Genomic DNA, 22310 nt, shown 5'->3' with positions numbered 1-22310 from the left:
ACCAAAGCGGTGAACTACTTGTATGATGTGATGCAGGGGTATTTTGCATGTTTGGGCGTTGTGAAAAACGTGCAGCATCTGCTTTCTCTGAAAAACATTGCCGATGACGGTGGGGGTGGGGAGAGGCGGGGCGGAAGGAGTCGGACAGATGCTGCAGCCATGGGCTGTGGATCTCTGGATGCCTATCTGGTGCTGCTGCTCAAGTCCTTCCTCTTCTCTACTTTCCCTCAGAATTTCAAGGAGGCAGTGCAGCTCTTTTATGCTCGGGTCTTCGCCTTCTTTCGGAGAGGTGAGCTGTTCAGGTTTAGTTTTTGATTAGCTTTGTTGGAGCTGAATGTGGTCAGATTCTTTATAGAATGCTATATACAGTATACTTGTTCCAATATGACAGCACATATATGTCTATAACTTGCAAATCATACATGTTACATTCCCATTCCCATGGAACGTACACAGTATCAGTACTGTGTATGCTTCAGCACTAATGCAGACAGTACTTTATGCATCAGTTATTCAGTGTTTGTCCAGCGTCAACAATTGTGTACATAAAAAGTGTGCATAATACAGGATTCATATGTGTTTTCTTTAACCATTTGTCACCCTCCATTTGTACTGTACACTAAACGTGCATGAACTGATGAAGCTGACCCAACACTGATATGTCATTCCCAATGACAAAACACTGCTGCATTATCTTAAGAATTTGGTCAGAAAATCGGTAGTGGGACAAAAAGGATCACCGTGATTTTATTTATTGACAGACAGGCCTAAAACTGATCATGTGCATGTACACACATATACATATGTGTGCAAGTGTGTGTGTGTGTGTGTGTGTGTGTGTGTCTACAGAACGGATGCATTTTTACCCTTTTAATTTTACCATTCAGTTTTCTAAGAGTATGACTTTATAATCAGTATATAATGATCATTTTCTGCATGATCAGAAAATACTGCCTCTATTTGTCCAGAGGAAGTGCATGCGCCTGTCCATGAATACTTCACCAATGAGCAACTGATGGAGCTGTTCAATACCATTAATCTCAAGCTGTGAGTATCTGTAACTTCCCTGGTCCCCCTGCGCCCCACAAGAACACAAACACAAACATACGCTCTCACACACAAGCACCGTCACCGTCACCGATCCCTCAGATTCCGAATCCTTTGGGGCACCTTTGAAGCTTTGTCAACCACCTTTCTCCAGTCCTCGCGTCTCTCGGCCGCTCTCAGGGTGTCTCTCAGCTCCATGCCTGTCCACTCTCGGATGTTGTCCTCCCATCTCTTCCTTTGTCTGCCTCTTCTTCTTCCTCCCCTCACTGTGCCTTGTAAGATTGTTTTAGCAAGACCAGAGGAGCGTGTGACATGACCAAACCACTTCAGTTTTCGTTGTCTGGCGAGTGTTTGAAGGTCAGTATAGGGCCCGATTTCATTGCGGATGCGTCTCTTGACTTCTTCATTCGTGATGTGGTCTTTGTATGAGACGCCTAAGAGTCTTCGGAAGCACCTCATTTCTACAGTTCTTATTCTTCTCTCTAAGTCCGCTGTGAGGGTCCATGATTCACATGCATATAAAAAGATTGACATGACCAGAGAACGCATCAGTCTGATTTTGGAACTGATGGCGATTTTTCTGTTTCTCCAGATGGGTTTGAGCTTGGTCATTGCGGCTGTGGTCTGGGCAATTCTTGACAGTATTTCTGGTTTTGATCCCTCGTCTGTCACGATAGATCCCAAATATTTGAATCTGTGAACACTTTCAAGTTTCTGGTCTTTGATTTTGATTTCTGATGTGAAGTTGCTGTTTGTCATCACTTTTGTTTTTTCCCCGCTGATTTCCATACCAAATTTTGTTGATTTTTCTTCTAAGCGGTTCACTAAGTCTGCTAGCTCTTGCTCGTGACCAGCTAATCCGTCAATATCATCAGCGAAGCGCAAGTTTGTGATTGTTCGCCCTCCAATGCTCACTGTTCCTTCATGTTCTTCTAGTGCTTCATCCATGATTCTCTCAAGAAATAGATTAAAGAGAGTAGGGGAGAGCAGGCAGCCCTGGCGCACACCGACCGACGTCCGAAACCAATCACCTATGTTGTTGTTGTGAAACACTGCACTTGTTGCATTCTCATAGAGGCTCTGTACGACTCTGATTAGGTTGGCATTGATGTTGTAGAGATTCATAGTTGCCCACAGTGCAGCATGCCAAACTCTGTTGAATGCTTTCTTAAAATCGATAAAGACATGATAGAGGTCCTGTTGATGCTGGAGATATTTTTCCATTATGAGTCTGATGTTGAAGATCTGCTCTGTTGTACTGCGTCCAGGTCTGAATCCAGCTTGTTCTTCTGCGATGATTCTTTCAGCCTGTGGTTTAAGCCTGTTCAGTAAGATCTTCAGCATCACTTTGCTTGGGTGACTGATGAGACTAATGGTGCGGTAGTTCTGGCATTGTTGGAGGTTGCCTTTTTTAGGAAGTGTTATTATAAGGGATTGTGTCCACGCTTTTGGCCATACTCCAGTCTGCCAGGTCTTGTTGCAGATTCGATGGAGTACGTCTATACATGGATCACCTCCTGCTTGCATCATTTCAGCTGGGACATTATCAACACCTGCACACAAGCACACATACACTCAATTGTTACTATTTTGTTACATTGGTGATTGTTACTACTTTGTTAGTAATATGTTGGTGACTTACATCTTCTCCCTTCTCACTCATTCACTACACTCGCTATTTATTTATGATATTCTGATTGAAAATTTGCCCACTCAGTTTCTTGTATAATTGGAAAATATGATACTTATACCCCAGGTGGTATTGTAGAGAAATACAGTTAAATAAAAAGATAAGATTCTCTGATCATGGCTGATGTTCTCTTTTTCCGTGCATTTTGGATACCTTCCCCCACACCCACCCCCACCCCTCGAGTCTGAACATGAGTAGAGTACTCTAAACAGGAGTAGAGTAGAAATATGAATATTTTGTCCAATTTGCTCTAGTCATACATTAAAAAAAAAAAGAAGAAAAGTGTGTTAAAACCTACTATTCCATGCATTTATTTGTAGAGTTATATATATATATATATATATATGAAAATTTTTTATTTGTTTGAATTTAGTCATTCGTTCATTCAGTTATTTATCTGTTTATTTATTTATTTATTTTATTTTATTTTGTTTTATTTTTTTTTGTTTAAAAAAAAGTTACTTTTTTATTTTATTTATTTATTTATTTTTATTTTTTATTGATTTATTTATTGTTATTATTAAAAAAAAAAAAAAAAAAATTAAATGAAAAAAAAAAAATTTTTTTTCAAGGCCTGACTAAGCACGTTGGGTTACGCTGCTGGTCAGGCATCTGCTTGGCAGATGTGGTGTTTGCGTATATGGATTTGACCAAACGCAGTGACGCCTCCTTGAGCTACTGATACTGATACTTATTTATTTATTTATTTAAATGTCTGAATGGGCAGACACAAGATGGGTTTACTGGAGCACGTGGCAGGGGCAGCCATCACGTCTGTGGTGACAGATCACATCCGCACCTACATCCAGACAACCTGCAAGGGTGACTTTGAGACGCCGTACCTGGAGCATCTGGAGATAGTGAGTTATGATGATGATGATGATGATAAATAATAAAAGGACATTGTATATGCCCAATCTAATGACATATAAAAGACCTCAGGCATTTACAATGAAAAATACAGTGACGAATACCTGCTAAAAACACATGTATACACCCGCATGCACAAATCCTCCCACTCCAGTTCCAACCCACAAACTCACACCCACTCCACACAACATGTAGACACACACACGCAGGCGTGTGCAAGCACGTCTTGGCCATTCGAGGCATATGAACATGTGTACGTCTAAAAATAGTAAAAATGATAGAAGTAAAAATTAACTTGACTAAAAGTAAAACATAAAAGTGAAGACAAAGAGTTATTTACTGATTTGAGTGAGTTAGTCCCTTGTTCTGGACCCACTGATTGAAATGGATACCTAACTGTGTTGCACCTATCCCCTGTCAGAGACCAAGTTCATAGGTATGTTGCACCTATCCCCTGTCAGAGACCAAGTTCATAGGTATGTTGCACCTATCCCCTGTCAGAGACCAAGTTCATAGGTATGTTGGATACCTAACTGTGTTGCACCTATCCCCTGTCAGAGACCTAGTTCATAGGTATGTTGCACCTATCCCCCTGTCAGAGAACAAGTTCATAGGTATGTTGCACCTATCCCCTGTCAGAGACCAAGTTCATAGGTATGTTGGATACCTAACTGTGTTGCACCTATCCCCTGTCAGAGACCAAGTTCATAGGTATGTTGCACCTATCCCCTGTCAGAGAACAAGTTCATAGGTATGTTGCACCTATCCCCTGTCAGAGACCAAGTTCATAGGTATGTTGCACCTATCCCCTGTCAGAGACCTAGTTCATAGGTATGTTGCACCTATCCCCTGTCAGAGACCAAGTTCATAGGTATGTTGCACCTATCCCCTGTCAGAGAACAAGTTCATAGGTATGTTGCACCTATCCCCTGTCAGAGACCAAGTTCATAGGTATGTTGCACCTATCCCCTGTCAGAGACCTAGTTCATAGGTATGTTGCACCTATCCCCTGTCAGAGACCAAGTTCATAGGTATGTTGCACCTATCCCCTGTCAGAGACCAAGTTCATAGGTATGTTGCACCTATCCCCTGTCAGAGACCAAGTTCATAGGTATGTTGCACCTATCCCCTGTCAGAGACCAAGTTCATAGGTAAACACAGAGCCATTTGCACAACAGGCTGCCTACCTGGGTAGAACTGATTGAGAGCTGCCTTTAGGCTGCTCGTGATTGGTTTCCTGTGTCATTTGAAAGTCCAGCGCTTTAAGCACTGGGCTGTTGTGCCTGTCACCACAGTGCAATAATGACTCATGCTGTGGCTGCAGTACCTGGACACCAAGGTGCTGGAGTGGCTGAGGCTCATCTACCAGCACTCCGAGGAAAAGGCACAGAGCATCGACTCGTTCCGCGGCCGCCTGATGCACTTCATCTGGGAGACGCATGCCAATGTGCTCATCGAGCAGCTCTTCAACATCGTCATCGAGTTCCCCGACTCGGAGCCAGCCCTCAAGGACCTCCGCCAGTGTCTGGAGAAAACGGACCTTCGCTCCACGCTGGTCAGCTCTCTCCGCCGGTCCATCGAGGTCCGTCTCTTGCACCCAGGTATGTACTATGGGGGTCTGTCTCCTTCACTCACGTATGTGCAGTGACGGTTCATCGTGGTCCGTCTGTTGCACCCAGGTATATACTATGGTGGTCTGTCTCCTTCACTCACGTATGTGCAGTGACGGTTCATCGTGGTCCGTCTGTTGCATCCCAATATGCAATATGGCAGCCCATCAAAGTCCTCTTGCACCGAGACATGTACTTTGGTAATTTACCTCTTGCACCTAGGTATGTTCTACAGCGAGAGCAGGGGTGCCAGCTGTTCTGTGGACACTGTAAGGGATTCCATACAGTTGGATGTTTGTAACTGTACATTATTATTATTATTATTATTATTATTTCTTATAAACATTTTTGGAAAAAATTTTTTGATTTTCTGTTTTATTTTTAACATTTCATTTAGATTGCTATTGTGAATGCTTTCTTGATATATATTGTGGAGATTTTGGAGTGGTGAGCAGTTTACACTGTTTTGTTATTGTGGAGATTTTGACTGGTGAGCGGTTGACACTATCTGTGTTACTGTGGAGATTTCGTCAGTTAACATTTAAAAAAAAATTGTTACTGTGGTCATTTTGTGTGGCAAACTGTTTGACTTTCAGTTTGTAATTTATCTTTTTCTTTGTTTGTGGGTTGTGACTCTCATTGCCACATGTATACATGAGTGGGCTTTTTCTACTTCTTCTGCGTTCGATGTTTTGGCTGCGTCAGACGGTCACCCCTGTCGCCACGATGTAACCCACGGTCTTCTCCAGGTCGTGGCGGTCTCCCCAAAGCTGCGCCTGTAGCTCTGTGCCCCCTGGCCAGGTTTGATGCCGTAGAGCTTCATGGGTTGGGCAGTGTTGGAGGATGTGTTCAGGGGTCTGGGGTCCAGTGCCACATGGACACTCATCAGTGTGGGCGATCTTCAGTGGGCTTTTAATGTATGACCATTTCTACCCCTGCCACAATATAGCTTCTTCTTCTTCTTCTTCTGCGTTCACTCGTATGCACACAAGTGGGCTTTTACGTGTATGACCGTTTTTACCCCGCCATGTAGGCAGCCATACTCCATTTTCGGGGGTGTGCATGCTGGGTATGTTCTTGTTTCCATAACCCACCGAACGCTGACATGGATTACAGGATCTTTAACGTGCGTATTTGATCTTCTGCTTGCATATACACACGAAGGGGATTCAGGCACTAGCAGGTCTGCACATATGTTGACCTGGGAGATCGTAAAAATCTCCACCCTTTACCCACCAGGCACCGTCACCGTGATTCGAACCCGGGACCCTCAGATTGACAGTCCAACGCTTTAACCACTCGGCTATTGCGCCCGTCGCCACAATATAGCCATTCATACTGTTTTCAGGGTGGTGGGGGGCTGTAAATCATTATAAACAATAAGGTTGAGTAACTGGGTGTAAGTGTCAAGAAAAGATGTCTGAGCTAGCTGAAATGAATGTGTGTTTTATTTTATTTTTTTATCAGGTGTGAACACGAACCACATCCTCACAGCATACATCTCGGCGATACGGGCGCTTAGAGCGCTTGACCCTGCAGGGGTGATCCTGGAGCTGGTGTGTGAACCTGTCCGCAAGTACCTCAGGTGAGAGAATAGAGAAATTTTGTATAACTCATTCTAGTCCACATACGAGTAAACTCGTTCCATGATTACTTCCCCTGTGGATCTGGTATGAGTATTCTCACACCAATACACAATTCTGATTTTGTTTATTTTTGCTTGGTACAGTTGATGTAGTGAGTGGATGTACAATAAGTAAATTACTAAGTTAATGGACTTTCGTAAAAGGAAAGTCAGGTGAGGATAGGTGTGTACAGCAGTGTGATCCATCTCTTACATCCAGGTATGTTCTTCAGGTGTGTACTACAGCGGTGGAATCAGAGATGGACCAGTCAGAATAATCGTTTTACGGTTTGCCTGAACAAGAGAGAACGTAGATTAAGTTGCGTCTCAGTCAAACAGCGTCTGTGCCCGCTGGATCAGGCTATGGAGTGCAAGGAAGAAACAAGCGGCTCAAAACAGAGAAGTCAGCCATGGATTCCAGTCATGAGAAACAAGACGAACAAAGACCAGGAAAGCGACACAGTGCCACAGATGTGTCAACTGCAAAGAAGCAGAGGTGGGAACAGAAGTTTCACCAAACATACACTGACAAATACCCATGCATCACTCCATTTTGGGGAACTCGCATGCTCATTGTACCGTGCGCGAGTTCAACATCAACAATTAACTTTAACAAATACAAACAGCCTCCGATAAGCAGTTACACCGAGTTGCAGGTAGGCCCAAGTGTCTGTACGCCCTGTGGATAAAATGTACATTTGCTGATGTGGCTCGGAGTTTGAGTATTCCTATCAAATTTTCAGATTTTTCCTACTTGACAAGGGTCGGCATCTGTGTGCAGGTCACGTGAGGACACGGTGCGGTGCATTGTGGCGGGCCTGACAGACACGGAGAGCAATGAACTGGTGGATGAACTGCTGAGGGGAGCCCCGCAACATGTGGACGAACGCATCGACTCTGAGGACGAGACGGACAACTGGGAGTCATGGCAACCAGATCCTGTCGATGCCAATCCTGGTGAGTGAGGTCGTGGGAGAGGCAGAGGGGACAGGGTGGGGAGGGGGGTGGGGTGGATGGAAGGCAGCAGGTGTGCGTGTGTGTGTGTGTGTGTGTGTGTGTGAGCTGGTACTTTGTTTCAAGATTCAATTATTTTATTGTCCGTTAACTCTCACTCTTACTTTACTGAGGACAGCATTTTGTTTCAAGATTCAATTATTTTGTCGTCTGTTAACTCTCGCTCTTTCTTTACTGAGGATGGCATATCTGTCCTACCTTGCACTATACTTGTTTACTTAGGCCGGTATATGTGGTGTGAAGTTATTTGGAATTTCACCAACAGTGACAGAACCACTTGTACATGCTGTTATAGGTGGCTTCTGTATTCTGACTGGAGTGTAGGTGAACTGTTAATAAGGCTAAGACAGTCATCGGCTTGCAAGCAGACGGCTTGCTTTGCATCAGCTAGTCAGCTCTGTTTACCACAGCCTGTGGCAACATGGCATTTTCCGGTATTCACTGGACACTCACGGTGAAAGAACTAGCTGTTGTAGTACAACAGTGACCGTTTAGATATTATGACGCGTGGAGATGATTTCAATTCACAAAATTAGTTGGTGTGAAAGTTTTGTTTACAGGGTTTGTACCTTGACGTATTTTCACAACTTGCAAAACATGAATTTTTCCCTCTATATATTTCACCAACAAATGATTAGGAAAATGATGTACTTGATTGCTTTTGCTTTATCAGTCAATTGTAAACATATCCAGAAAAATTCAAAAAAGGCTGTGTCTTTTCATTCTTTTCTATTTTATTTTATTCATTATTATTACTTTTTTTTTTTTTAAACTTGTACAATCAGCCAGTGTCTGGGAGAAGAAAGGGAAGTAATGTGCCAATACTGAATGAATTAACAAAATACTGTCTGACATGAGAAGTAGTAACAATGTCAGTCATTCAAATTAAGATATAGCAATGCACTCAAGAACTTTAAAGACAAATGGTATATCACGATCGCCACTTTTGTGCTGGCCAATTAGTTTTTGTGGCCCAGATATTACTTTATTGATGCTTTTTTTTTAATGATTTTTTTTTTTATACAAAGCTGATGTTTTAATTTATTAATTGTGTGTGTGTGTGTGGATGTGTGTGTGTGTGTGTGTGTGTGTGTGTGTGTGTGCAAGCACTAAGTATATGTGTTTTTGTACTTAAGTGTGTACATGTATACATACATACTCTGCATGGGCAAAGCACACAAAGCCACCATTGCATGCACGCAAGAATTTTTGCAGCACAGTCCTTGTACAGTGCAGTCATATTGTGATCCCCTCCTCTTTCACCATTCTCCACAGAGACGGCGTCAAAGCGTCGCAAAGAGCAGGACATCATCTCTACCCTGGTCAACGTGTATGGCAGTCAGGAGCTGTTTGTCACAGAATACCGCACCCTTCTGGCAGACAGGCTGCTCTCCCCCACCGGAGCTGCCATGGCTGCTGGAGTAAAGCTGGAGTAGGTGGTGTTTTCTGTTCATTATTTTTTTTTTCTTTTATTTACACAAAATACACAAAATAAGATCAAGAATACATAGATAATGTCAAGAACATACAGCTGACATTCAAGAATAGTTGCACAAAACAAAAGATAATTCACTTAACTCACTCAGTACGGCCAGTCCTCTCTTCTCCTCTACACAGACGGATGTCCAGTGGGTGTCTGAATGACCCAACCTTTAGCTTCCGTCGTCAGAATTGTGGTATTCTTTGTCAACATTCACGTCTTCAGTATAAGAGCCTTCCGCTTGGAATATTTTGATGATGGTAATTGGGGTGAAACGCTGTTAACGTTGTCTCTTTCGCCGTTCGTATGGAAAGAGTTAATCATTTACTTATGTTTAAGCGTTATCAAGGACTGAAGCCACAAGTTAAATTGTGTTCATGTTTTATGTTTTTTTTTGTTTGGAACTGGTGAAACTTGCTGCGCATGATAACTTCATTCCTAGATGCATGCGCTGCATCGCACAATGAAACATGTGGCTGCATGTTGCATTGCAAGGGGATGGACGATTCTTTGCTGTTCCCTCTCCCTAATTATGAACAGATTACTAAAGTAGTCAAGGGCTTGCATGACTGCCATGTTAACACATTTTTGCCCGCGGAGGTCAAACCTACGTCCGTGCAGATCTGCAAAAAAAGATGTTTTCAATGAAAATTAACTTTGGACAAGGTGGTCAAGGAAATTATGATGGACTCTGACAGTGAGGAGAATGATGAATTGGAAAACAAAGTAGAGGAGGAAAATAGCGATAATTTCATCGAACTGAGTGCAGAGGATGGTGAAGAAGTGGCAAATGATTCAGACAAAAGCAGTGGGAGTGTTCTTTTGGTATGTTGTGTGTGTTTTCTTCAGATCTGTTGTGATGTATTGTGCAAAAAGCATGTTTTATGTGTGTTTTTTTCTGTTTTATTTTAGCAATAATTTGTAATGACTGATTATAAATTTCTTGCCTTAGCTTCAGTACTAAACTACAGTTATTTTTGAATAATAATACCAAATTTGATCAAAATCCACCATATTCAAAGATTTTATGAGCATTTTTCTGACTATACCCTCTCATGTCAAAAGATAGGTAAAAAATTTCTTGGGCAGGGGCAGGCAACTCAACGAAAAAGGCTTGGACAGAATAATGTTGAGTAGAACTGGTCAGATTTCCCAAGAGATTGTGACAAATATTTTTCTAGCCCTATCAGGGTGGGCCATGGCTGTTGGAGATTTGTGGGAGTGGGTGGGTTTACAGTTGTGCAGTAGCCCTAGAGAAATCGAAGTTAAAATTATCAAAGCTTTTATTCTGACTGAAGAGAAGTTTAGTGAATGAATTGACATGTGGTGAAACTCTTGTGTGCGTGTGTGTGTGTGTGTGTGTGTGTGTGTCCTAATTAAAGTGAGAGTAATTAAATTTTGGACTTCTATTATGCTTGTGAATGAGACAAAAAAAAAAGAAGAAAAATCTCCAGAAATGTACAATATATAGTAACATCATTTGTGTACATTATCAACAGCACAGCTTGCAAAGTCATGTAAATCCACTGACTGGGACCATTGTCGTCTCTTGACGAAGTATCCAGCGCCATTTTGGCATGTGAGGCAAATGCATACTCCAAGCAGCCCAGTTAGAAAATCATTATTGAGACAAAAGGGCGCACTGAAATAGTATGTTTATAACCCAGACACATCATATTAACCATTCATGAGTTTGTGTTCAATGTACCAAACTCCAGTGAAGGAAAAATCGAAATACATGCAGTGGATGTCTCATAGGCACACAACTTGTAAATCTTTATACATGCATACAAATGAATTCACTGTCCCTGATGGGCCATTAAAGGCTATGGGACCTGGGACATTTTTTAACCTCTGTACATGTGTAATGATGAATTCACTGCCTGTGCTGATGGGCTGTAAAAGGCTAGGAACCTTGAACCTTTTTCTAACCTTTATACATGCGTACAAATGAATTCACTGTCCCAATGGGCCATAAAAGGCAGTGGGACCTGGGACATTTTTTAACCTTTATACATGTGTACAAATGAATTCACTGTCCCAATGGGCCATAAAAGGCAGTGGGACCTTGGACATTTTTCTAACCTTTATACATGTGTACAAATGAATTCACTGTCCCAATGGACCATAAAAGGCAGTGGGACCTTCGACATTTTTCTAACCTTTATACATGCGTACGAATGAATTCACTGTCCCAATGGGCCATAAAAGGCAGTGGGACCTTCGACATTTTTCTAACCTTTATACATGTGTACAAATGAATTCACTGTCCCAATGGACCATAAAAGGCAGTGGGACCTTCGACATTTTTCTAACCTTTATACATGTGTACAAATGAATTCACTGTCCCAATGGGCCATAAAAGGCAGTGGGACCTTGGACATTTTTCTAACCTTTATACATGCGTTCAAATAAATACACTGCCGTGATGGGCCATAAAAGGCAAAGGTACCTTTAACCATTTTTAACCTTTATACATGTGCAAAAATGAATTCACTGCCTCGATGGGCCATAAAGGCCTTGAGATCTTGAACCATTTTTGACCTTTATATGTGCATACAAATGAATTCACTGCCCAGATAGGCCATAAGGCTCTGGGACCTTGAACCATTTTTCAACCTTTACACATGTGTTCAAATAAATAAACTGCCCACATGGGCCATAAAATGCTATGGGACTGAACCATTTTTCAAAATCTTTAGACATGTGTACAAATAAATTCACTGCCCTGATGGGCTTTAACTCTTTCCGGACGAAGGAATGCTCACACATTCCTACACAAAACATATTTGGTTTTGGACGAAGGAACGGAATAGCATTCTCCGAAAGTAAAATTCCATCATGCACTGTACATGTGATTTTGTGATTAGCCAAGCAGAGTGCGCTATTCTGGGTCACTCCACAATCGAACAGTATGATTGGTTAGTCTGGGATGTGTGGCCTGTCTCGCACACACGCTGACAAAGTCACTGACCGGTCGTCTGTTCGCGTGCCAGCCTGTTAGCAAAGCGGGCTCTTCTCAAAATGTTGTGAAGCGAACAAGGCAGTGACAGCAATGTTTTTGGGTTGCCGAAGTACTTGAAATGCTACAAACTGAAGGGTCGGACATTGAAGAGGTGGATGATGACGAAGAAGAAAGTGAATTTAATGCAGAAAGCGAGCATGGGTATGGTGATTCGGGGTGAAAAATTGGCAGTATTTTCTACATATGGCAAAACTGTAAAAATAAGATGAGAAATTTGATTTTTTTTTTATATATATATATGTAATAGCTCAACACGTAATAAACCAGTTCTGAAAGTTTCATTTTCTTACACGGTATTTTGTATTTTTTGTAATTTTTTTCCAAACCCTTACAAATGGGCCGTCTGTGGGGAAAAGCAAGGGAGAAAACTTGTCGTCCCGAGTGAGTTAAAAGACCTTGAACCTTATTTTTGTCTTTTGTTTTACCTGTATTATATATACATGGGTGCACACACGGACCTGTTTCAGCATGGCCAACTCCCTGGAGCGAGAGCTGCGTTACCTGGAGCTGCTGAAGCTTCGCTTTGGGGAGAACCCCCTGCACGGCTGTCAGGTCATGCTGAAAGATGTGGCTGACTCGCGACGCATCAACTCCCGCATCACAGAAAGCAAACAGCACAACAGAGAGGGGGGCAGCGTGAGTCATGGCTGGTTTTATTTTTTTATATAAAAAAAACAAACAAAAAAAACATGCATGACATTACACAACAGCATGGCACAGCACGGCAGCACAGTATGAAAGCACAGCACAGCACAGCACACCACAACATAATGCAACACATTATGACACAACACAACACACACACACACACACACACACATACCAAAAAAAAAAAAAAAAAAAAAAAAGAAAAAAAAGGGGGAGTGGGGGCGGGGGGGAGGAGCTCGTATCGTTTAGTTCTCTCATTTATTCCCAGCTTTCCTCTCTCTCTCTCTCTCTCTCTCTCTCTCTCACACACACACACACACACACACACACACACACACACACAGGTCTATCCACTGACACAACCCTCGCTGTGCACACGACACACAAGATGTAGACATCAGCACCATCATCCTGTCAAATAAGTCATACACACTCACACAGGCACACACACACACACACACACACGCACACCACACCACACCACACCACACCACACCACACAATCATGTTCAGAGAATGAAATAATACACCACAAAGAAATAATTGACATTGATGTATTTTGAACATAACAAATCAGCATGGGTGCAACTCCTTAAACTCTTGTTTGGGATTCCCATCAGAAATTGAAGATCTGTTGGCTGATTTTTTGTTTGTTTGTTTATTTTTTGTTGTTTCTTTTAGTTTTCTAGGGGGAGGGAAGGAAAACAAAGTTAAACCCTGCCAACTGAGCTCTGTCCACTGACACAACTCATGCTGTGCACAGGACACAGAGGATGTGGATGTCAGTGCCAGCATCCTGTTGACACACATACACCGCCCCCCCCCCCCCACTCCCCCCCTGCCCCTCCACCCCCCCACACATACACAGAGGTCTGTCCACTGACACAATTCATTCTGTGCGCAGGACACAGAGGATATGGATGTCAGTGCCATCATCCTGTTGACACACATACACCGCCCCCCCTCCCCCCCTGCCCCTCCCCACACACACATACGCAGAGGTCTGTCCACTGACACAACTCATGCTGTGCACAGGACACAGAGGATGTGGATGTCAGTGCCAGCATCCTGTTGACACACATACACCGCCCCCCCCCCCCCCCTTCCTCCCCTGCCCCTCCCCTCCCCCCTCCCCCACATACGCAGAGGTCTGTCCACTGACACAACTCATGCTGTGCACAGGACACGCAGGATGTGGATGTCAGTGCCATCATCCTGTCGGCCCAGTTCTGGCCCTCATTCCGGGAAGAGAAGATCACTCTGCCCCCGGAGCTGCAGAGCAGTCTGGATGCCTACACTCAGCAGTATGAGATGCTGAAGGGAAACCGCACTCTGGTGTGGAAGCCCCATTTGGGTGAGGAAGACTTTATTGAATGTTATCGTATGGTGTGTGTGTGTGTGTGTGTGTGTGTGCGCGTGTGTGTATTTTTCTGGACTTTCTGGCATTTTTATTGTGTTGTAATTCTCTAATTTATTTATTTTTTTTTTGTGAAGACAAAGCTTTCTGTGGCTTCAGTGGAAATAATGATGATGACAAGCAAATGTGACTACAGATACAGGTAGATTTTGTTTGTGTGTATATTGTCTTTGTTGTTCTGTTATTTTCATGTTTGTGTGGCTTTTTGCTTTGTGCTTGTGTGTTGATTTCCCTGTGGTAAGGTTAGCAGTTGATTATACACACAGGTACACACACTTCATTGTCTATACTTTGGTATAGAGATTTGCTTATGCACTGTTGATTTCCGTTTATTTTTTCATGTCTAATTATTTTGTATGATGTCTGCAGCTGATAAACTGCTGTGACTTGTGTGAGAATTAATTTAAAAAAAAAAAGAAAAAAAAAAGAAAAAAGAAAATCAGGGGATGCGGCTAATATATTGATAGACTCAGTAGATGGAATATTACAATATTAATAATGGTTTTAGTGATTATGCAGTACTGATCAACATTGATTAATTATGTTGATAGTGATGATGCAGTTGTGATGAACAGTGATAAGTTATGATGATGGTGGTGATGCAGGGGTGATGACCATTGATTGATTATGATGGTGGTGGTGGTGCAGGCGTGATAATGATGCTAATGATGATACAAGAGTGATGACAGTTGATTAATTATTATGGTGGTTATGATGATACAGGTGCAATGAGCATTGATTAATTATTATGGTGGCTATGATGATACAGGTGTGATGAGCATTGATTAATTATTATGGTGGCTATGATGATACAGGTGTGATGAGCATTGATTAATTATTATGGTGGCTATGATGATACAGGTGTGATGAGCATTGATTAATTATTATGGTGGTTATGATGATACAGGTGTGATGAGCATTGATTAATTATTATGGTGGCTATGATGATACAGGTGTGATGAGCATTGATTAATTATTATGGTGGCTATGATGATACAGGTGTGATGAGCATTGATTAACGATGACGGTGGTGATGATACAGGTGTGATGAACATAGAGCTGGAGCTGAAGGAACAGAAGCTGAACTTCTCTGTGACCCCAGTGCAGGCCGCTCTCATCATGCAGTTCCAGGAGCAGAGTCAGTACTGCTTTTGCTTTTACTTCTTCTGCTTTCATTGTCCACACCCTGTTTTCTTGTTTGCATGTGAGTCATGGACTCTTACAGCAGAGGTTCAGAGAAGGGTTTAGAAAGTGAAATGAGATGCTTCAGGGAAAATCCTTGGCATCTCCTACAAGGACCACATAACTAATGAAGAAGTCAGGAAAACCATCAGATAGTACACTGGTTGATAACAAGACCTAGAAATGGAAAATTAGATTGTATGGCTATGTGTGACAAGATCTGACGGGCTCTCCAAGACCTTCCTTCAGGGAACAGTGCAGGGGAAAAGGACATGAGGCAGACAGCGAAAGAAGTGGGCAGACATCACTGAGTGGACAGAGGAGCTCTATGGAAACTGAGTCCACACATCGAGAAAGTTGGTGGTGCGTTCAGCACAGCAGTGCCCCCATAACCAAACCAGGTTTCAGAACTAGTGACAATGGCATCTGCACCAAATTCAGTGGCATTATTCCCACACTTGTCGTTCCAAGGCCCCGCATCCGATAGTGGCATTATTCCCACACTTGTTGTTCCAAGGCCACCCCATCCCACAGTGGCATTATTCCCACACTTGTCATTCCAAGGGCCCCCCATCCCACAGTGGCATTATTCCCACGCTTTTCGTTTCAAGGCCCCCCCATCCCACAGTGGCATTATTCCCACACTTGTCGTTCCAAGGCCCCCCCCCCCCCCATCCCACAGTGGCATTATTCCCACACTTGTCGTTCCAAGGCCCCCCCCCCCCCCCCATCCCACAGTGGCATTATTCCCACACTTGTCGTTCCAAGGCCCCCCCCCCATCCCACAGTGGCATTATTCCCACACTTGTCGTTCCAAGGCCCCCCCCAATCCCACAGTGGCATTATTCCCACACTTCTCATTCCAAGGCCCCCCCATCCCACAGTGGCATTATTCCCACACTTGTCGTTCCAAGGCCCCCCCCAATCCCACAGTGGCATTATTCCTACACTTGTCGTTCCAAGGCCCCCCCCAATCCCACAGTGGCATTATTCCCACACTTCTCATTCCAAGGCCCCCCCCATCCCACAGTGGCATTATTCCTACACTTGTCGTTCCAAGGCCCCCCCCAATCCCACAGTGGCATTATTCCCACACTTCTCGTTCCAAGGCCCCGCATCCCACAGTGGCATTATTCCCACACTTGTCGTTCCAAGGCCCCCCCATCCCACAGTGGCATTATTCCCACACTTGTCGTTCCAAGGCCCCGCATCCCACAGTGGCATTATTCCCACACTTCTCGTTCCAAGGCCCCGCATCCCACAGTGGCATTATTCCCACACTTGTCGTTCCAAGGCCCCCCCCATCCCACAGTGGCATTATTCCCACACTTCTCGTTCCAAGGCCCCGCATCCCACAGTGGCATTATTCCCACACTTGTCGTTCCAAGGCCCCCCCCATCCCACAGTGGCATTATTCCCACACTTCTCGTTCCAAGGCCCCCCCATCCCACAGTGGCACCTGGGTTCATCAGTCGCAGACCCCAGCGTTGGCAGTCCACTGTCAGTGTTTTAGGTCCAGAGGAGACCCTGTGTTGCTACCTTGACACTTTGGTGGTGTTCTGACTTGTGAGATTTTGCCCTCGACATTTGTGTGGCGTGTGTGTGTGTGTGTGTTCATGGTTGTGTGTGTGTATGTGTGCCTTTTTGTGTGTGTGCATGTGTGTGTGTGTGTATGTATGTAACTGAAACTGTCGTGCTGTCAGATTAGTGGATGGTGGATGAGTTGGGGAAGGCCCTGGAAGTGGCATCTTCACTGTATGTTTGCTTGCATGGTTGTCAGTGTGTGTGTGTGTGTGTGTGTGAATGTTTGTGCGTGTGTGTGCGAGCATGGTTGTGAGTTTCGAGTGCGTGTGTGTGAGTATGTATGCCAGTGTGTCCAAGCATGGTTGCGAGTTTGAGTGTGTGTGTGCGTGCATGTTTGTGGTTGAGTGTGTGTGCCTATTTATATATACAGAGAGAGAGAGAGAGAGAGAGCTATCTCTTGTGTATATATATATATATATATATATATATATATATATATATGTATGTATCTGCATCTGTCTCTCTGCCTGTCTGTGTATCTATCTATTTATCTCTCTCTCTCTCTCTCTGTCTCTCTCCCTCTCTAGAGAGAGAGAGAGAGAGAGAGAGGAAAGCTGGGAATGAATGAGAGATCTAAATATGAGCTCCTCCCCCCCCACCCCTATGCCCCACCCCCCCGACCCCGACCAAGAGATAGTGAGTGTATGTGAAACTAAAACAGTGGTGCGCCTCCCAACAGAGCGGTGGACGGTAGAGGACCTGGGTCAGGCCCTGGAGATGGCTCCCTCAGCAGTGCGGCGCAAGCTGGCCTTCTGGCAGGGCCAGGGGGTGGTGCGCGAGGAGGGGGCCGATGTCTTCCTGCTGGTGGAGGACCGGCGGGGGGGCCCCGGGGGGGGAGGCCCCCACCCGGAGGGGACGGTCATCACCGCCCACACGGAGGACGAGGAGGAGCTGGAGTCGGCCATGGCCAGCGCCGCCCAGCAGAGGGAGCAGGAGATGCAGGTAGGGGTGGGAACCAGAGTCACTGCTAGAATCAGTTTGAACCCATTTTACACCATTTATTATTTCTTTCTTTTTTGCGGGGGAGGGGGGGTTGGGGGGGGGGTTGAGGGGGTGGTCAGTGGTTCCGTTGAAAGCAGTGGCACGGAAGGGGGGGAACTCACAGGAAAATCTGTCACCAGGTAAATAGGCACACCACTGGCCCAGGGTGAAAACACAGACCCACACAGATGAACACTGAAGAAGAAAGGGGTGACAAGGAAAACGCCCCACAACTTCACCGACGGCACCCAACAGCACACACGCTGGAACGGTGACCCGTCTCTCTCTGTTCAGAGAGCTCGGCATCAGCAAAGGGATTTCTTTCTCCCCTAACTACATAGATTTCTGAGCTCGGCTCAGAGTTCAGAAAATGTTCAGGAGAATGGACATGCCACACACATATCCCCAGAGATACACATGCATACACACTAAGGAGAGAGGGAGGTGAAGGGGGAGAGGTGGAGAGAGAGAGAGGAGGGTGGTGGGGGGAGAATGGGTAGAGAAAGGGGGGGGGGGGGGGGCGAAGGGAAGGAAAAGAGAGTTGCGCATGAATACACATGCACAACAAACGCCACGAGCCATGACAGTTCTTGATGATGGAAGTAGTGTTAGAATGAAAACTGCTTGCCAGTTTAAAAAAAAAAAAAATGTATATATATATATATATATATATATATATATATATATATATATATATATATATATATATATATACATGTGAAAATTTTTATTTTTTAATTTTTTTAAGTGATTGAAGTACTGTCCCCGTGAGGGGATGCAAGGCACGAGGGAGTACAGGTTTTTGTGTCACAGAACCAAAGGAATTTAGCACAGAACATGCAGACTACAACAATTTTATGAACCATTATCTTCACCATAACATGATTGTGACACACTACTCACCAGAGCATGTGTTAACTTGGTAGAATGAAACAGTGAAATTGATGGTGTCAGTGACTAAACTTTGCCCCCCCCTGACCAAGTGGTGAAGTGAACAAATCCATTGTGTTGTTTTGACATGAACTGAAGTGTGTGACTCATAGCATCATTTTTTAAATTATTTGGCGCTTGGGAGTGTTTTTCACACAGAAACTTTGTGATGAAAGAGATAAGCAACACTAATGATAATAATCGTCGTCTTCTTCGTTTGTGGAATGCAACTCCCATGTTCACTTGTGTGTACCCGTTTTCGGGGATGTGCATGCTGGGTATTTTCTTGTTTCATAACCCACCAAACGCTGACATGGATGACAGGATATTTTACAATCTTCTTCTTGCGTATACACATGAAGGGGGTTCAGGCACAAGCAGGTCTGCACATATGTTGACTGAGGAGATCAGAAAATTCTCCACCCTTTACCTTCCAGGCTCTGTTACTGAAGTTCGAACCGGAGACACTCGGATTGAAAGTCCAATGCCTTAACCACTCTGCTATTGTGTCTGTCATAAGCAGCAACAATAATAATTATAATATAAGCGCATGGTGTGCACTGGATCTCACCGGACCCACCCCCACCCCCACCCCATGCCCCCACCAGTGTCACTTACAGAAGCTCAGAAACATTCAGATCAGTCCCAAAATCTCTTCAGTTTACGCGCTGTACACATGATTTTGGGATTAGCCAAGCAGAGTGCGCTATTCTGGGTCACTCCACAACCAAATGGTATGATTGGACAGCCTGTCATGTGTGGCCCGTCTCGCACACACGCTGACATAGTCACTGACCGGTTGTCTGCTCGCGTGCCAGGCTATCAGGAAAGTGGGTTCCTCTCAGAATGTTGTGGAGCGAACAAGGCAGCAACGGCAACGTTTTAGTTTCAATTTCAGTTTCAGTAGCTCAAGGAGGCGTCACTGCATTCCGACAAATCCATATACGCTACACCATATCTGCCAAGCAGATGCCTGACCAGCAGCATAACCCAACGCGCTTAGTCAGGCCTTGAGAGAGAGAGAGAGAAAAAAAAGTAAATAAATAATAGATAAATACATAAAAAAGAACTACTGATAAATAAATAGATAAATAAATAAGACAATGATGATAAATAAGCAATTAACGTTTTAGTATTGCCGAGGTACTTGAAATGCTACAGACTTAAGGGTTGGACATTGAAGAGGTGGATGATGACGAAGAAGAAAGTGAATCAAGTGCAGAAAGCGAGCATGGGTATGGCGATTCAGGGTGAAAAAATGGCAATATTTTCTGTATAATGGCAAAACTGTGAAAATAAGATGAGAAATTTGTTATTTTTATATGTAATAGCCCAACACGTAATAAATTAGTTCTGAAAGTTTCATTTTCTTACTCTGTATTTTGTATTTTTGGTAATTTTTTTTCCAAACCCTTACAAATGGGCCGTCTGTGGGGGGGGAAAGCAAAGGAGAAAACTTGTCATCCCGAATGAGTTAACTGAGCAGTTAAGCGTATATTCTTTTATGTATACGTTTATGCTGATATCGAATAACTGTGATCAGTGGGTGTTTATGATTGTGAGGTCCCACATCAACGTAGCATTTGAGCATTTGATTCCTTTTCCCACATTAACATAGCATTTGAGCATTTTATTCCTTTTCCCACACCAACGTAGCATTTGAGAATTTGATTCCTTTTCCCACATTAATATAGCATTTGAGCATTTTATTCCTTTTCCCACATCAACATAGCATTTGAGCATTTTATTCCTTTTCCCACATCAACATAGCATTTGAGCATTTTATTCCTTTTCCCACATCAACATAGCATTTGAGCATTTTATTCCTTTTCCCACATCAACTTAGCATTTGAGCATTTTATTCCTTTTCCCACATCAACTTAGCATTTGAGCATTTTATTCTCTTTGTGTGTCCATACCGTGCACTGTGTAGTGTATGTGCATGAATTTCTCTTCTTGAGATAATAAAGTATTCTGTGTCTGTGTGATTCAGATGTTCTGGACATACATCACCGGGATGCTGCAGAACCTGGACTGCCTGCCCCTGGAGCGGATCCACAGCATGCTGCGTATGTTCGCCGTGCAGGGCCCCGAGTCAGGGGAGTTCACCCAGCAGCAGCTCAAGGCATTCCTCGACCACAAGGTGCGGGAGCAGAAGCTGGTGTTTGCCTCGGGCGTCTACCGCCTGCCCAAAAACTGAGGGTGTTGGCCATGATCTGTTTCTGTTTGTTTCAACGGGTTGTCAAAGCGTGTTGAGTGATCCACTTGATCAAAACCACATCTGCTGTTTAAAAAAGAAAAAAAAAGAAAAAAGAAAAAAAAGGAAATTTTATTTTAAAAAGAGCAGATGTCTGATCTTTGCATGAACCCAACACACTAATCAGGCCATGAGAGCCTGCCCTGAAGTGTCCTCAACTCTTGTGTCTTGTGTGGAAGAGAGAGGCAGATGACTGCCTCAAAACTCATAACTAAAGATTCTCTTAGCTTGGCATCTAGCAGCTGCCCCCTGAACTGATAATCTCCTCAGCCCAGGTATCAATGGCTGCCCCCAAAGCTGATATTCTCTAAGCTGGGCTCTACCTGCTGCCCCCAAAACTGATAATTTCTCAGCTCAGGTTATCTAATGGTCGCCCCCAAAACTGAGACTCTCAGCTTGGGCGTCTTGTCAGCTACCCAAGACCTGAATTTAGTTTTCCCCTGGGGCTGTAGGGTGAAGGGAGGGGGACAGTTAGGTTGGGGATGTTTTTAGCCAGAGGGTGTTTTTCAGAGTCTTTGAGAACTGATGGAAGGTGATGGATTATGACCTGCCATGTGTGTGACTTTCCTGGAAAAGTTCAGGTTACCAGGCTGATAAACTTGCCCTCCTGAGACCCAAGAGCCATGGAGGGATGGTTGTGTTGTATCACTCTTTTTGTCAAAACAGAGGGGTGTCTTTTCACTGTTAGCCGCGCGAAATTTAGCCAAACAGAGCAAACCATAGGCCTAGTTTGCATCAGTTTGACATGGTAAGTATATGTAAACACCAAACATGGAGTATAATACAAACTCCTCCTCTCTGTGTGAAATTTTAGGCTGCTTTCCCCAGGGAGAGCGGCGTTGCTATGCTGAGAATGCCACCTTTTTTGTGTGTGTATATTTTTTCTTTCTTTTTTTTTTCTTTTTTTTTTTTGGTCAGCAAATTTTTATTTGTTTTCCTATCAAAGTGGAA

At 43.8% G+C, this 22310-nt stretch overlaps 1 protein-coding gene across 1 annotated transcript in view; it reads left to right on the top strand.

Moving 5' to 3' along the window:
• Positions 1-22020, top strand: part of LOC143288897 (anaphase-promoting complex subunit 2-like) — a 23205-nt gene extending 1185 nt beyond the window's left edge. Inside the window, exons 2-13 of the mRNA XM_076597561.1 lie at positions 1-289; positions 969-1047; positions 3465-3597; positions 4932-5208; positions 6685-6802; positions 7623-7798; positions 9131-9287; positions 12828-12996; positions 14191-14362; positions 15468-15563; positions 17871-18133; positions 21096-22020. The exon at positions 1-289 is cut by the window's left edge and continues 213 nt beyond it. Coding sequence (XP_076453676.1) covers positions 1-289; positions 969-1047; positions 3465-3597; positions 4932-5208; positions 6685-6802; positions 7623-7798; positions 9131-9287; positions 12828-12996; positions 14191-14362; positions 15468-15563; positions 17871-18133; positions 21096-21302 — 2136 coding nt within the window. The 3' untranslated portion in view covers positions 21303-22020. The remainder of the gene's footprint in view (positions 290-968; positions 1048-3464; positions 3598-4931; positions 5209-6684; positions 6803-7622; positions 7799-9130; positions 9288-12827; positions 12997-14190; positions 14363-15467; positions 15564-17870; positions 18134-21095) is intronic.
• Positions 22021-22310: the final 290 nt, after the last annotated feature.

The sequence above is a fragment of the Babylonia areolata genome, chromosome 13 (assembly GCF_041734735.1).
Source record: "Babylonia areolata isolate BAREFJ2019XMU chromosome 13, ASM4173473v1, whole genome shotgun sequence".
NCBI classification, from domain to species: domain Eukaryota; kingdom Metazoa; phylum Mollusca; class Gastropoda; order Neogastropoda; family Buccinidae; genus Babylonia; species Babylonia areolata.
Note: the sequence above shows the minus strand (reverse complement) of the source record. Positions and strands in the feature narration are given on the sequence as shown.